The sequence below is a fragment of the Amyelois transitella genome, chromosome 15 (assembly GCF_032362555.1).
Source record: "Amyelois transitella isolate CPQ chromosome 15, ilAmyTran1.1, whole genome shotgun sequence".
NCBI classification, from domain to species: Eukaryota; Metazoa; Arthropoda; class Insecta; order Lepidoptera; family Pyralidae; genus Amyelois; species Amyelois transitella.
Genome location: NC_083518.1, coordinates 6,013,263 through 6,028,557, shown reverse-complemented (window position 1 = coordinate 6,028,557; position 15,295 = coordinate 6,013,263). Strand labels below are relative to the sequence as shown.

At 37.7% G+C, this 15,295-nt stretch overlaps 3 protein-coding genes across 5 annotated transcripts in view; 1 reads left to right on the top strand and 2 right to left on the bottom strand.

Annotated features, from left to right (window-relative positions):
• Positions 1-406: 406 nt before the first annotated feature.
• LOC106138365 (serine/threonine-protein phosphatase 4 regulatory subunit 2) lies at positions 407-2,390 on the bottom strand. The gene has a single exon (XM_013339495.2). The coding sequence runs from the start codon at positions 2,259-2,261 to the stop codon at positions 744-746; it is 1,518 nt and encodes a 505-aa protein (XP_013194949.2). The 5' UTR covers positions 2,262-2,390; the 3' UTR covers positions 407-743.
• Positions 2,391-2,755: 365 nt separating this feature from the next.
• Positions 2,756-4,351, top strand: LOC106138369 (uncharacterized monothiol glutaredoxin ycf64-like). Its single transcript, XM_013339500.2, has 2 exons — positions 2,756-3,122; positions 3,328-4,351. The coding sequence occupies exons 1-2, from the start codon at positions 2,867-2,869 to the stop codon at positions 3,507-3,509; spliced, it is 438 nt and encodes a 145-aa protein (XP_013194954.2). The 5' UTR covers positions 2,756-2,866; the 3' UTR covers positions 3,510-4,351.
• A 137-nt stretch (positions 4,352-4,488) lies between these two features.
• Positions 4,489-15,295, bottom strand: part of LOC106138367 (alpha-actinin, sarcomeric) — a 34,738-nt gene continuing 23,931 nt past the window's right edge. Inside the window, exons 4-20 of one of the 3 annotated variants that reach the window (XM_013339497.2) lie at positions 14,935-15,169; positions 14,594-14,679; positions 12,852-12,944; positions 12,436-12,539; positions 12,061-12,187; positions 11,505-11,652; positions 11,063-11,213; positions 10,525-10,710; positions 9,958-10,084; positions 9,526-9,621; positions 8,585-8,773; positions 8,108-8,235; positions 7,785-7,963; positions 6,895-7,017; positions 6,471-6,577; positions 5,960-6,118; positions 4,489-5,228 (exon numbers count right to left, since the gene is read on the bottom strand). In XM_013339497.2, the coding sequence (XP_013194951.1) occupies positions 5,960-6,118; positions 6,471-6,577; positions 6,895-7,017; positions 7,785-7,963; positions 8,108-8,235; positions 8,585-8,773; positions 9,526-9,621; positions 9,958-10,084; positions 10,525-10,710; positions 11,063-11,213; positions 11,505-11,652; positions 12,061-12,187; positions 12,436-12,539; positions 12,852-12,944; positions 14,594-14,679; positions 14,935-15,169 (2,238 nt within the window). In that variant the 3' untranslated portion in view covers positions 4,489-5,228. Of the gene's footprint in view, positions 5,229-5,959; positions 6,119-6,470; positions 6,578-6,894; positions 7,018-7,784; positions 7,964-8,107; positions 8,236-8,584; positions 8,774-9,525; positions 9,622-9,957; positions 10,085-10,524; positions 10,711-11,062; positions 11,214-11,504; positions 11,653-12,060; positions 12,188-12,435; positions 12,540-12,851; positions 12,945-13,280; positions 13,367-14,593; positions 14,680-14,934; positions 15,170-15,295 lie in introns of all 3 variants that reach the window. The other 2 variants (XM_013339499.2, XM_013339498.2) reach the window with 2 other exon arrangements.

Here is a 15,295-nt window from a genome sequence, read left to right as displayed (position 1 = left end):
ATACAGCCAATAGTACACATTGCGACAAACTCAAACTTTTGGTTTTAATTGCGTCAAAAACAGAGGAAAGAGAATACTTATAGTTAAGACTAGCTGTGCCCGCGACTTGGTCCGCGTAAAATAGTTATTTCGGGCATAATTCAAGCCCTCGAGTATGAATAATTTTCCCCATTTTTTTCACATTTCCATTATTTCTATGCTCCTTATAGTTGTAGCGTGATGTTATATAGCCTTAAGCCTTCCTTGATAAATGGTCTATTTAACGCAAAAAGAATTTTTCTAAAAGAACCAGTAGTTCTTGAGATTAGCGCGTTCAAACAAACAAACTCTTCAGCTTTATAACATTAGTATAGATGTTAATCGGTGGACACAAAAAGTTAACTGTTGAATGTTAAATAGCAATAAGTAAGCAATAAAATTTAATTTTTTTTAATCACTAATGTAAAATGCTCTTTATTAAACATATTATTAATAGAAGTAGTAGAACATACCACATACTACTGATTTGCAGTTATTCAATCAATGGCATTTGTGTTCACAATTGTGCCATTTGTACATAATGCCATTTACAATTTTCACTATTTCAATTTTTCCTATTTGATTGATTTGATTCCTTATCTAAGGCAGTGAAACATCTGAATACAATCAGAGGATTGTCAATTCTGTATGTAAGCTATTATTATTACTGTTCTTGTAGTCAATTTCTAATGAAAATTTAGTAAAAAAAACTACAAATTATCCACTTACGATGAAGTCAAATTATCTGTCTCAGCGTTTTCAGCCTTTTGCTCTATAGAATCTTTAACAGGCTCCTCCTCATTAGTTTCCTTAATCTCTGTGGGAGTTTCAGGAGGTTCATCACTTTTCTCTATAACTTTAATTTCTTCAGGAGGCTGTGGTAATTCTGAATTCACATCAGATATAGAATAATTATCAGACTGAATTGTTGCTTTAGAAGGTGTTTCATCATTTTCTTCTGTGGCCGGTGTGATCACTGCAGTATCATTATCACTACTTTCTGCAGGAGCATCAGATTGATTAGACTCTTCTTGGATCTCTAAAGGAGTATCTTCAGTCTTAGGAGAATTGCTGTTACCATCAGTTATGTCACTAGAAGAAGAACTCTCTTCACTAGATGTTGACACTTCAGATATCAATTTTGGCTCTGTTTCTTCTTTATTTGAGTCTGAACTACTTTCATCAATGTTAGAGGGTACCAAATTTTCATTTGACTTACTTTCAGAATTCATTTCACCTTCAACTGGCTTTTCCTTCTCATCAGCAACTTTAATGTCAATGCTTTCTGTCTGCTCATTTAGTTCTTGTTCAGTCATCTCAACATTATTGATTTGAATTTCAGGTATGACCAGTCCAGCTGGTGGTGATAATCCTTCCTCTGCTTTCATTTCTATATCAGCTTTTGGTTTCTCGCTGGTTTTCTGAATATCAGCAGTTTCATTTATTGAGGAACTTTCAATTGTTGGTACACATGGATTATCTTCTGTAACACTGGAAGTATCTTTCAATTCCTCAGTTGCTGTGTCCTGGCTTGAACTAAGTTCTGGTGGTGTAACAGACTCATATTGAGTATTAACTTTCTCTTGCCCATCCATAGGAGTTTCTTTAGCCATCAGTCTCTCTTCAATATCATGTACTGTTATATGAGAATCAGATGAGCCAGGTTGTGGTTCTGGGTCATGTTGCTTCTGTTGTTCCGTATTCTCTTTCCACGCCATATCTTCCATCTCAACATCCACATTGTATTCAGAATTATTGTCTGATCCATTTACAATAGGTTCCATAGCCTCACCATTTTCTGCCTCTATGTGGCGTTGTGATCCTGGTTCCCTTGTACTTACTACTAGAATATTTTTCTCGATAGCTCTCATAAACTTGTCAACTCTATTGTATTGCTTGCGAGGGTAAGTGAGAAGTTCACAAATTCTTTGAACCGTAAATGGTGCCGAGGTGAATGAATCTAGGCGTTCCAGAAGACTGTTTTTCATTGTATCGTAATTAAAAGGATCTACATTTGGATATGGAGGGATATCTATACCTGGCGTTGTTTCGTAGAAATCAGTGATTACGTTCAAGAGTTTTTCTTTGAATAAACTTTTAACAAGCGGCCACTGATAGACGGGGTCTCCGGTACGAGCTACATACGCCAAGTATTCGTTGAGTTCTTGAGGAATGGTTTTAGGCTTACGTTTTGAAAACTCCTCTAGGAACAGGAAAATCTCTTCAGAGTTCTCCATCTTCATATGAAGGTAGTGAATGGCACAAGAAATGGTAAATAAACTGCGGTTTTCTCCAAATATTAGGATGAAACAAATAAAAAAAATATCAAACAAGCAAGCCAGTCACTTTCCGTTCCGTTCAATGCAGGCGATTTTGTTTGATAGCGTTGATTTGATTGATTTGGCATATTGACATTGACAGTTACTCGTTCAGGCATTGTATTAACGACATTGATTGATCTTTATAGAAAACACAGGGTACGGCACAGGCACGGGACAGCTCATACGGCGCCGGATACTTTTGAAGGCATCATTATTAAATACATACGATGAAAATTGGATATGTAAGTAGATTTTTTTTTTGTTAAACGTTCTTATATCATAGTTTTTCCCTTCACGTAATGTTTTTAAATCTTTGGCTTTCCCTTTCATTCTACAAAACCTAAGGTAGTGTCTGTTTTGATCATAGCCAAAAATTAAAACAAAATTAATATTCTGTCAATATCTTGTGACAGTGACGTAACTAATGTGCAATTTATTCGAAGAAATTTGCATATTTTCGTTTCATACTTGTGTAAAGTTAAATAACTTATTACAAAATTAGCTTTGTAAAAAAAACCTTACCTAAAATGAATAACGTACTACGCAAAAATATTTTTCCTTTATATACAAATGTTTTGAAATTGTCATGTCGTTATTTGGCTGATGCTCCAGTAAAGGAGAAAATTGATAAAATAGTTAAAAATAACAAAGTCGTAGTATTTATGAAAGGTGTTCCAGATGCACCAAGATGCGGCTTTAGCAATGCTGTGGTTCAAATAATGAGAATGCATGCTGTACCATATGAAAGCCATGATGTACTGGCAGACGAAAGTATTCGGCAAGGTTCGTTTTTTTTTTAAATAAACTGTGACTTACCTATGTGATTTATATTTCTATTTTTATCTAGTATTATATGATTGCTTTTACTCTCCTCTATTCATGGTTCATCTTAATGAACAGTTGAAATAGTGATTCAACATCTTTAACACTTTCTCCCGTAATTCTCAACCATAGTGTTTTTTTTTAAATTATATGTTTTATTTTACAGGAATTAAAGACTACTCAAATTGGCCCACAATACCTCAAGTTTTCATTAATGGAGAGTTTGTTGGAGGATGTGACATTATGCTGCAGATGCACCAATCCGGTGAACTAGTGGAGGAATTGAAGAAAGTTGGCATCAAAAGTGCTTTACTTACTGCAGAGGAAGCTAAGGTTGAGAAAAAGTAGCCATTAGGTATATTGTATACTTTGTATACTTATAGATAACATTGTATGAAATGATTAGGTAATAAATTATTTGATTTTCAAATAGGGGCTTTGTACAAGGTTTGAAATAAAATGAATATAAGATCTTGTATGTAGTGTCAATAGTTGTTTTGCCTGAAAACATGGAAATGGCTGTTAGTATAAAGTTAATATTTTAAATGTTTAAAGACACATAGGTAGTTACACTTTGAGAATATCTCCATAACACTTCTGTGGAGGGTTCAATGGGGAACAGGCAGAGATGACAGAAAGAGAGCTAATAAAGATTTTTGCCAATAAGTGTTCTTCCTTGCTAGTCCCAACTGTGTTGTGAAAACTATATCTATGATATTTTACTTCTATCTTGCTCTAGAGATGTCTGTAACTAAGGTGTTCCACAAGATTCAATAATTTTTTAATACTTTGACAAAGCCAAATTGATGACTAAAAATCTTGATTGATATTTGAAGATTAAAATATTTTTTTTATTAACTTCAAGACAAATTCAAGTTGTGCTGTATAATGTTATTATAGATTATCATAAATCTACTTTTTTGCAATCAAATGTAACGTTTTTATGTGAAATGCAATATATTTTCAGAAAACTAATATTTGATGGATGTTACCTTTCAATATTTTCAGAAATGTAGATGTTTCTAAAATGTACCATAAGAACAAACTTATATTTTAGCTTTATTTTCAGAATTGTGTTGTTAAAAGGCAATATTTATCTGAACAATGCAATCTGAAAAACTTGTTTCATGATGTTTGCATTTGTAGACCAAAAAAGTTGTAATTAATTAAATAAACATTTATTGTTTTAAGAGCTCTTTATTAAATTAGCTGTACATTCGAGTTAGTAAACTTGTTTTGGGCACATAATTCATTCTTAAACTACATACCATTATTTTCTCCTCAATCTATTGGTTGGATTAACAACAGTCATTATTAAAAGACAAAATATGGCAGATCATTTTATTTTGAGTACTTTTTCCTAAATACTCTCACAACTAAAATAATATAAAAATGATATCCAAAATGATAATAAATAGATGCAGGCAAGCTATGGCATTTTATGTGATATATAAATAATATAATTTGTGTGACACTTCCCTGCAACATTTTTAAATTTTGACAACTTAACTTTTAGTACCTACATTCGAAGTACTATAATTACTAATGGCAGTAATTAAAAATTGAACTTGTATAAATAATGTTTGCTTATAAATAAAAAAATATAACAAAACATTCTCACAATGCGAATGAGTCTTATTTTGGTGTCACACATTAGTCAAGCCTAACATTAGCACCATATATCTTACAAATAAGTTGTGACTTCCCTGAGAATTTCATATAAAAGTTAAAAATTACCTAATGCTAATGTATAAATAGAGAGTTGTAAACATATAATGGTTCTCCGATTTGAGCCAAAAGGTTACTAAACATTAGGGAGTAGTGTTTTACTGTATGAAAGTTAATGGCATTTTTGGTTTGAACATTGCACATATTTAACAGAACTGTTAACACAAAGATAATTTGCGATACATTAACCATTTAGTGTGTTTTGTAACAGTTGATGTAAAGTTATCTAAGTGTGTGGTGATCGCCGGCTCCAAGAAGACTCGTTAGTTAGCAGAGCGCAGCAGTGCTTCCATTTGGTGGATGGTCGACAGTGTCCGATGGCTGACCCCGAACCTGTGTCTGACATAAGTGGTTTAGTAAACCAGAAATATACGCGCGAATGTCGGCATCACGCCAACTCGGCGCTACTATTTGGCTTGATTCCAGTTTTTTGTATGTGGGTATTGTTTACTTAACAATTTTCTTACTAATGAATTGGTTGGCATCATTATAGTTAAAAGTATCATTAAGATTCCTCTACTGTAATCTAGAAATGCAAGATGCATTTCTAAGTTATCTTTATCTATAGAAGTAAAAATAATATTTATTTATATTAGTGTCATATTTAGGTGAAATTTAGCAAAGATTTAGATATTTACATAAATTCTTGGGGCATGGCCTGAGGTATGACATGTAGTACCTATATCAACACCAGATGGACTGAATGCTCTTTTTCTTGCTTTTTGCTGCTAGTTTCAAAGTGCAAATATATAAGTATCGCTGAGTATTTTATTCTACATACTCAATGCTTGAAAGGAATGGCGCCTACGTACCTACCGGTAAGGGTAGCGAAGGAAACCTAACCATTAGATGTTCTGAAAACCTCATGGTTGCAGCGAGGCGCTCGAAGCAAGCCGCTTCGAGCTATGTTCTTCATACACCTCCAGTTGGTTCAATTCCTTAGAGATGGAGGGGTACCAAAAAAGATTATACATTCATGGAGAAGAGTGTGTCACCTCGTTACCTAAAAGGCGCATCTTAGGATGCCACCGGGATTGACGCCGGGCGTAATAACAGCAGTGTGTAGTCACCTAGAGGTCGGTCTCGCCGTAGAGCGCGGTGGAGAAGGCCATGTAGTCGAGCGCGCCGGGCGGGGCGCCGGCCGCGCGGTACGGCGGCATGCGCGCCACGCAGTACTCCGCCTGGTCCGGCGGCAGCTCGCGGCGCAGCTCCTCGGCTGTGATGTACGGCTGCAAACAAGGTAACCGCATGACAATGAGAAGACATACGTGGTCGATTAAAAAAAACAATACGCTTAGTCGAGACTTGGACACGGTACGGTGCTTGTACCGGTGGTAAATTATTTGTATGGGATCTATTATCTTTGTATGAATCCATCGACTGTGTCCACCACCCGAACCGCCCAAACCAGTCTGGTAGGAAAACCTAATATAGGTGTTCCTAGCAGACTGGTTTGGGCTAACTTAATTGAAGAAACAAACTGTTTTACTGACTGGGAATTTCATAATAAATTCGTTGGTAATCAATTTTGAAACTACTAGGTATCGCAAAACTTGATTCCTATCTTTTATTATCACCAACCTTGTCACCAGCTAGAATCCTGAAGCTGTCGATGACCTGTTCAGCGGTGTCCGTGTCTGTTGATTCCCTCGTCATGAAGTCCAAGAACGCATCGAACGATACGTATCCTAAAAATATAAACAAATTTCTTAAACTACACCGAAGAAAAAAACTTAGAGCATGAGTAAAATTAAGAAATAATACAGTTTTTTTATTTAAACTTGGCCACGGTGCACAAGGTTTATTTCTCGTTTACCGTCAAAAGGAAACTTACAGGATATTAGCTTATGCCCATGGATTTATACCCGCAGAAATCAGTTTTCGGTCTCGTCGAAATTTTAATAATCTTCTAGTGTTTCCCTCCCAAGAACAGGTTACATGCGAGATTTTAGTTTCAGTTTCCTAAGTACTATAGTTTCGATTTAAAAAGGTGTGATAAACATACCGGTGTTGTTGGGGTCAACGACGGCGAGTATCCGCTGGAAGTCCAGCTCTCCTTGCCGGTCCTTGCCGATGCTGTAGCCCACCGACACCAAGCACGACTTCAACTCTTCAGGGGCTAGGCGGCCTGGTGATCATAGAATACAGGAGGTTAAGTATGATGAAATATTGCAACCGATCACACTGTAGCTACCTAGTGGAGTAAATTACTTTCTTGATTTAATTTATATTTTACAAAATCAAGTTTAACAACAGTTAAGCTAATTGACTCTGAGATAATCTCCGAGAGTCAATTAGCTTAACTGTGCTAATCTTATTGCCTCTTATTGCCGTGTGGTTCCCGGCACTATTACAAAAAAGAATAGGACCACTCCATCTCTTTCCCATGGATGTCGTAAAAGGCGACTAAGGGATAGGCTTATAAACTTAGGATTCCTCTTTTAGGCGATGGGCTAGCAACCTGTCACTATTTGAATCTCGGTTCTATCATTAAGCCAAATAGCTGAACGTGGCCATTCAGTCTTTTCAAGACTGTTGGCTCTGTCTACCCCGCAAGGGATATAGACGTGATCATATGTATGTATGTATGGATGTGCTAATCTTAGCATAGATCTATTTTCACCAGAAATAAAACATCTCAGTGATAAAAGATACATACCTACTTACGATAAAATAAAATTACAATCTTACAAGTTCATTTTTAGAGAGTTAGCTCTTAAAATCTACGGATTGTAACATAAATACAACCTCCGTCACAGTACCTTACGCATTAGAACTCGCCTGGCGGAAAATCTTCTCTTCAAGGCGGTTCGAGCCCAACATGGTGCATCTATCACAAAAAGCTAGCTAGTCTTCTTTATTTTGGGTACACATATGACAAAATTAGGAGTTTACCTGTGCGGTTCTTGTCGAAGTGGTTGAACGAAGAGCGGAACTCCGTCAGCTGTTCTTGCGTGATGCCCTTGGAGTCGCGCGTCAGGATCTGGTTCTCCACCTCGTTGATGGTGCGGTTGATGGAAGTAAGCAATTGTTCCCAGCCCACGCGCAGAGTTTCCATTGTGTATTGCGAATATCTGAATGGTTAATAGTTATATTAAATCAATATATACATGGATAGACAAACGGTATCTAAAGTGCGGAATCATACTTAGTATTTAAAGGCCTTTACAGTATGATTCAAGTAGCAATAAAAGAAAAAAAATACTATAATAAGGTACCTGTTCTCGAAGATCATGCCTTCCTGCACAGCCTGGTGGATGCGTTCCAGCTCCTCAATATGTGGTTTGTACGCGTACACGCCTGCCTCGTACTCCTTCAGCCTGTGCAACTGGTCTTCCAGCGAGCCCTGGAATACGAGTAATTTCATGTCAGATCAAACTATTCTTCCTTTTATAGTGTTGCTGTAAGGCCGTTAAGCTTCAGAGTCGACTACTACTAATTACTACTCAAAATTCAAATTCAAAATTCAAAAATTTTATTCATTACTATAGGATACTATATATCGCTTAATAATTGTCAAAACGTATGGTTTAACAACATTGGTTGACGTCAAAAAAATTACTTAAAAACTAAGTTTACTGCCGCTTCCAAGGCGTCAGTGCAGAAGAAGCGCTGACAAACTGCACTGCAGCATTTTCTTCTTCTTCTACTACTTACTACTTCTGATCACAAGGAAGAAAGGCGACAATAGGTACCTGCAAGCCCATTCCAATGGCGGTGACGGCGTCCATCTGCCGCTCGATCCAGGGCCCGACGGCGTTGGCCTTCTCCGCGAACTGTCTGCGGAGAGTCTCGTTGTTCTGCTGCTTGCGGAGCTCGGCCGCCAAAGTGCCGTCCCGTTGGGGAACCAGCTGCCTCACGTCAGACCACTTGCGGTTCAGCTCCTGGGGTGTGGAAAACGATTTGTTATGTGTTCTTTTAAACAAATCTCAGGCCTTAAGTCACGCCAGGGAATAGTTATACTGACTTGGTTCTTAATTAAAGGGGCACTAAAGACATTTTGCAGGGAGTCAAGAAAGTTAGAGAAAGCAACCGCAAGAGCAGCGCTTCCATGATTCGGTTCATATAGAGGAGTATTAGGGCTCAGGACAAAATTAAATGATGATAGAAACGAAAGAGAAGTGTAATGCGGAAGCTCGACTATAAGTTGTTTATTCTTCTTTAACCCACTTTTTAGGCCTAAGGCTGATTTTAGTCTTACGCTGACGGCACGCGCATCGTCAGCGCTGTTGGCCGAGATATATGAACTACTAGGAAGCGTTTTTGAATGACACGTAGTTATCAGCGCGCACGGTGGTCAGCGCTGACAGCTACGCGCCCGTACGCGTCGCGCGTCGGCGCCGCGTAGTTCTCGGCGCTCACGATCGCACGAGCGCCTCCGCTTTCAGTGAGCGTTCTAGTGTCGAGCGGAGCGGAGTATAATAATTTAATACACTCCGCATTTTGGTCGTCGGCTGTACAGTAAGGCGGTCAGTATGATACTAAAACGAGCCACGCTGAGCCTCAGCGCTGACAAACTCCGCGCTGAGTTATGAGCGCTGACGGTGAGCGTGAGACTAAAATCAGCCTAAGTCGAATGTCGATTTGGAGGCGAAAGAAATTCTAGCATATACTTATGTATTATATAAATACTCACGTGAGCAGTAAGAGTAGTGTAGGGGTTCTCCAATCCGCCAGGGATTTGGTGTTGCTTTACGATGGATTCCACTTGGTGTACCAAGTTCACTATCGCCTGGAAAATCAAAATATTTGTAGTTATGAATTGTAATGTAAAATAGAAAAAAATAGTCATATTTTTTGAAATTATATATTACATTGATTCCACACTGGTGATTTAGAAATTTGAAATAATAGATCAGATCTTTTTTAGTTATAAATATGCAACGCGAAAGTTTAAAATCAGTTATAATATGTTAGTTACATTTCTATTTGTTGGTACGAGTATTAAGTTAAATTTGAAATTGGCAAGATAAGGCGGACCTCGGTCCTCGCATTGCTGTGGAGGGAACATGCAAAGATGATAGAGAGGTTTCAATAAATTGTTGCTAGGACCCTCCATATTATTTACCTGATATTCCTTGTCGGCCTCTCCAAGGGTAGACTTGAAGCGAGCGTGCGCGTCCATGAGGCCGGAGATCTCCTCGATGGTGTGCACGATGAACATGTCCACCAGGTCCTCGCGGGTGCCGTCCAACCTGGAAATAAGTAACGAGTTGCACTTAGAGCCGGCGGAAGTGAAAATTTTAATATTAACGTTATGACCTTTTTGATATTTTGGAATAGTTAGGAAATAATTTTATATGAATGCGCATTTGAAAGGGATGCGCGACACATGCACATTCGGTTTAGCGCCTTGCGCTATCTCACGAATTTTCGATCAGGTCATCAAAAGTTTTCATTACAATTATAATTGTAAGAACGCAATATGTGTACATTGCACCTGCGGAGAAACTTTAGTTACCTTTTTTAATTGAAAATTGCCTTATGGTAAGCAAGATGACGTCTAAGGTGGTCCACGCAAATTCAAATAATGCAAATTCACACCTTGAAAGTCCCTAAGTTTTTAGTATCCGGAAACAGAGACACAGGAAGATAAATGATAAAGCTCTCTCAACAAAACAGATGTAGGTCTCACCAGTTGTTGAAGGGCGCGGCTCGCTTGGCGAACTCGAGGTGCAGCAGGTCGATCTGCTCGAGCACGCGCTCGGCGTCGTCCAGCGCGTGGCGGCGGCGCTGCGTCAGCGCGCCCAGCCGGTCCCACTGCGAGCAGATGCGCTGGCAGCGGGCGTTCACGCTCGCTACTTCGTGGTATTCCAGTGTGCTGTAAACCAAATTACGTTTTATAATACTTTTTCTCTTTTTTGAGTACTCGCCTCCGCCCCGCTATCTCCGCCACTATGCTTTGGGGCCCGGGATCATTCCGCAATCCTCTCAATCGTCTTTTGTAACGAAAAGTTAAGATTTTTTCGCCCTTCTTCTTTTATAGGGACCTGAAGGAAACGGAATGAATAGATATTTGTTCCCCAGTTATTCTTCTGCTAAATACGGCCGTACCAACTAAGATAGGTATTAATACTCTTAGTCAATTTCATAAACGGCATATCCAAATGGCAATAAATAAATTTTTACTCTACCAATTCGAATATTTTTATGGAATTATCAACATTACATACTTGAGTTCCTGGGCAATGGCGGCGATCTGTTCGACGCGGTCCTGGTGCGCGGCGAGGTCGGACTCGAACGCCTCGTGCTTCTTCTTCAGAGCCTTGATGTCGTACAGCTTGCACTGACGGAAGTCTTGAGATTGCAACATTTCCTCCTTTCCTGTAAACGCAATAAAATCAGTAACTCTTTTGCTTTTCAAATACCATGACAAACTTTGTTAAACACTAAATTTTGTTTTGTATTTCCCCTGCGTTATTATTTTATTTTGTCAAACCTTAGTTTAATTAAATACTCTAAGCAAATGGGGAAAAATCTGCCTTCAGGTTAACCATTTTTTAATTCGTCTTAATGTCGCTTTATCAACACCCTTAGGGTTAAGCCTGCCTTCTGTAGGATTCGTATAATTTTGATTTTTATGGATATAAATTTTGATTTCTATGTAAACTTTACCTCTGGTCCAGTCTTCGTGGATGTCAGCCTTGTGCTTGAACTTCTGGGCCAAATACTCCAGACGCTCGAGGCGCATCATTTCGCTGAGTAGCCATTCTTCGAATGCCTTCTCAGCGATTTCCAGACCCTTCCATGCTTGAGCGATGTCCTTTAAATAAAAAGAAGTGATAATTTTGCGTATTAAGTATACCTATCTTATGTATGATATGAAATATTCATTATATTTAATTCTCTAGCGAATTTCACCAGCAAAGATATCTATCAAAAGGTTGATCAATCAATCTAAATCGTTAGTCAATGATATTTCTTCCACTTTTTTCATTAAAACAATTACGAGTATTCCTAATACAACGTGCATATCGTAACGTATTCGTGGTTGCATATCGAAGTGGCGTTTTCTATTGAATACAACTTGGTGCATATGTATAACGTGATTTGATTATTTACAATTATATTATGATAATAAGATTTGATTATTTACAATTATATTATGATAATAATAAGTTTAAAGATAATAATAAAAAAGTAAAAATAAAAAATTTGTTTGGCTACTTACAGAAACCATCTTGCCTTCGGTGGGCATGTACGCGGGGCGGTTGCTCAAGCGCAGCTTGGTCTGCAAGGTGTTGAAGTTGGTCTCAAGCTTGGCCTTCTGCTCTACGCGAGGAGGCTTGTGTTTACGCCTGAAATATTTTTAGATCAATTAAATATTCCACTTAGGTGTTTTACAAAAAATTTTGTTGCGTGGTTACTTTTTCATTACTTTGTTTGTCTTCTATGTCAAAGGATTTATTGAAATTTCGAATTTGTTTTATCAGTGTTAAGTGAAAAAGACGTTACTTTATCCTGGCCTATGGATTGGAATTGCAATTCTAGGTATATACCTAGAATTGCAATTTCATTAAATCGACAGATGCAACTTCACGTTTACCTGTAAGTACGGTAGTCTTCCAGTTTCTTCTGGCACCCGGCAAGCGAGTTGTCGGTCTGGCGGCTGTTCAGCCAGGGCATCGTGCGACGGATCCAGTCCAGTAGCTACACATACATAAAGTCTCTCATTAAATTATTTGAAAATAAATATTCAAAATATATTTTCGCTATATCCAAAGATTGTGTTTTTGTGAAACATATTTATTAAATGTTACACGTATATTTGATACGTCTCTTTTGTGGAGGGCTAAGCTTGTGAGAAGTAATCTATCTACTTCCCACAATACTTGCATACTTCTTTTGTTTAATTCACATCATTGGGTACTCTCGATCCGATTGATAATAAAACGTTTGTTGATAGATACACGGTTTAAATTTATTAGCTAACGTTTCTAGGTTTTACTAGTTGATACTTACGTCACTGGCAAGACGCTCGTACTCTTCCATCAGGCGTTCGTTCTCTTGGTTGACTTTGAGAACTTTGCAGATGCGGTTCGCGGCAGTTTCAGCCTGGAAAGTAATTTAACTTATATTCAATTATAAGGAAAATATTTTTTTACTCAAAATTCTTATCGTATTTGGTCAGAGCACTGCTCTGCTTGTCTTGATCTTTTAGCATCGTAGTGAAGACTAATTGAAAAGGCCTACTTGATATCTACTTTAAAAGCCAATAGATTTGTAATAGGTAACAGAAATTTGCCGATCTTTTTCTGTACAAACAGCAAGAGCTATCATTAGAGCTGAATGTAGGTAGTTATTCCTACGACCTCAAACTATGTCAATTGAATTGATCTTATGATCTTGCTGTATGTACAGATATGTTTTTAAAGCTTAGCTAAAACAAACCTTCTGTGCGCCAGAGAAGCAATGGTAGTAGGACGAGACGTATGTCATGACGGCCCTCTCGTCCGGCATGGCAGTGTTCTGCAGATCTGACAAGCGGCACGCAAGCGACACAGGGTTAGTTCTCATGCTTTTGTTCGGATTAAAAGTATAAAGGTCTAAAGTTGAGACACACAGTTCCAATAAATAAAAAAGGAGGCTTCTTAATTTGAAAGTTGTTGTTTTATAACGCTTAAAGTTAATTGTCATTTAAGTAGTTCACTTTTTAGCCACGATATATGAATCGTTGGACTTTGGTGACAATTTAGTGTAGTAGACGGATTTTTAATCAGGTAAATTGAATATCTGTGTGTTTCAAAATTAAATATGATAAAATTTATGACAAAGGAAGTACTGATCAGGTAATATCTAACTAGGTATATGCCAACACTAAAGGATAAGTTTTAGAAGGATTCAGAATGCTCGTGTTCTTGATTAACATATAAAAGCTTTAGAGTTGTTAATAGATTGAAACATACCTTTCGGATGGTTGAAATAAATTTTTTTCTTTTGAACTAATTTTATATTTTCAAAAGCACTGATGAAACACAAGCATACTGATCGGTTTAATGGTGAATGATGCGTGCAGGCGCCAAACAAGGGCAAACTATACTAATGAACTGCTAACCACCGCAGATCCATCTGGTTCCGCGAATATTTAGCAACATCTCATAGGCACAAATAATAACCCCTTAGCGAAGCTGATATTTAATTCAATCAAATTTCATTTTTGGAGAATTCAAGTAAATAGGGTACAACATTTTTAGTATTTTATGTACCGGTTTATAGAAAATGAACGCTGCACACATCATAGATAATGCTAATACAAATATAAAACTTATTAATAGAATACATCAAATCAAGGCCATGTATTTATATACTTTATGTAGATAGGTACTTATTTAAATGTTCCATTAGGGAAAAATATGATATGTTCATTGAAATCATTTGATAGGGTTATTAACTAAAATGTTTTGTTTGATCAGGATAATAGTTTACAAATATAATAATGTAATTGTTACGTTTCCGTATTTAACGGCTGTCCATACAGTTGGCTTCACACATTCCGATGACATCATTCAGCTACGATTTCAGACACTGAAGAAAATGTCGACCAGTAGGTATTAAGCATCTTAAATCATCGGAAAGTAAGAAGGTTTACTGTAGACTTTTTATGAAGCACTCAGATCCATGCTATAAGTAACACTCATTTGCCTAGCGTTAGGGGTAATTTTTGAATCGATTTTGCAATAGCGACCATCTTTGATTTCTTATACCTGTTGCGCGCCTTGGAAAGCGTGGTAGTAACATGACACATAGGTCATTATGGCGCGCTCGTCCGGCTTTGGTGTGTTTATTAGGTCTGTAATTCATTATGGTAATTTAAGAACATGTATATCTTACTGTGCCGACTCCACAAGGGTGGGATAAGATATATCTCCTAACCTAAAGATTAAAAAAACAATTCTTTCATCACATTGAGAGACCTCTTGCAACATTGTTTATAGTCATTTGTTTTTGTAGCAAGTAGGTGGTCAACCTCAAGATTTTATACGCTTGAACAGACGTGAACAAAAAAGTCGCGCTAAACTGTCAACAAGCCTAAATAAATATTTACCGTCGGGGTCCAACATGCGGGGGATATCGAGGTACTTCTCAGCGACATCGAAGGCTGTATTAAGGTTCTCCAGGGGGTTATCCTTGGAGAGTTTGCTGTAGTCGATGAGGTCGGGTCTGTGCCTGTGGATAAGGGCACAGAACGCCAGACCATCCTTGAAGGACAGGTGGAAGTTTTGGACGTTCACGTTCTTGTAAGGTGCTGTTTTGCGTTGACACCACAGGAGGAGACCTTCCTGAAATTGTAAATCGATTTTGAAAATGTATTTATGCAGAATTGTGAAAAAGAATGCGAGACTTAATACTTTTTGGAATCCCAACATGAACTGCAGTCGGTAGAACGTAAAATTAAATTCCATCTA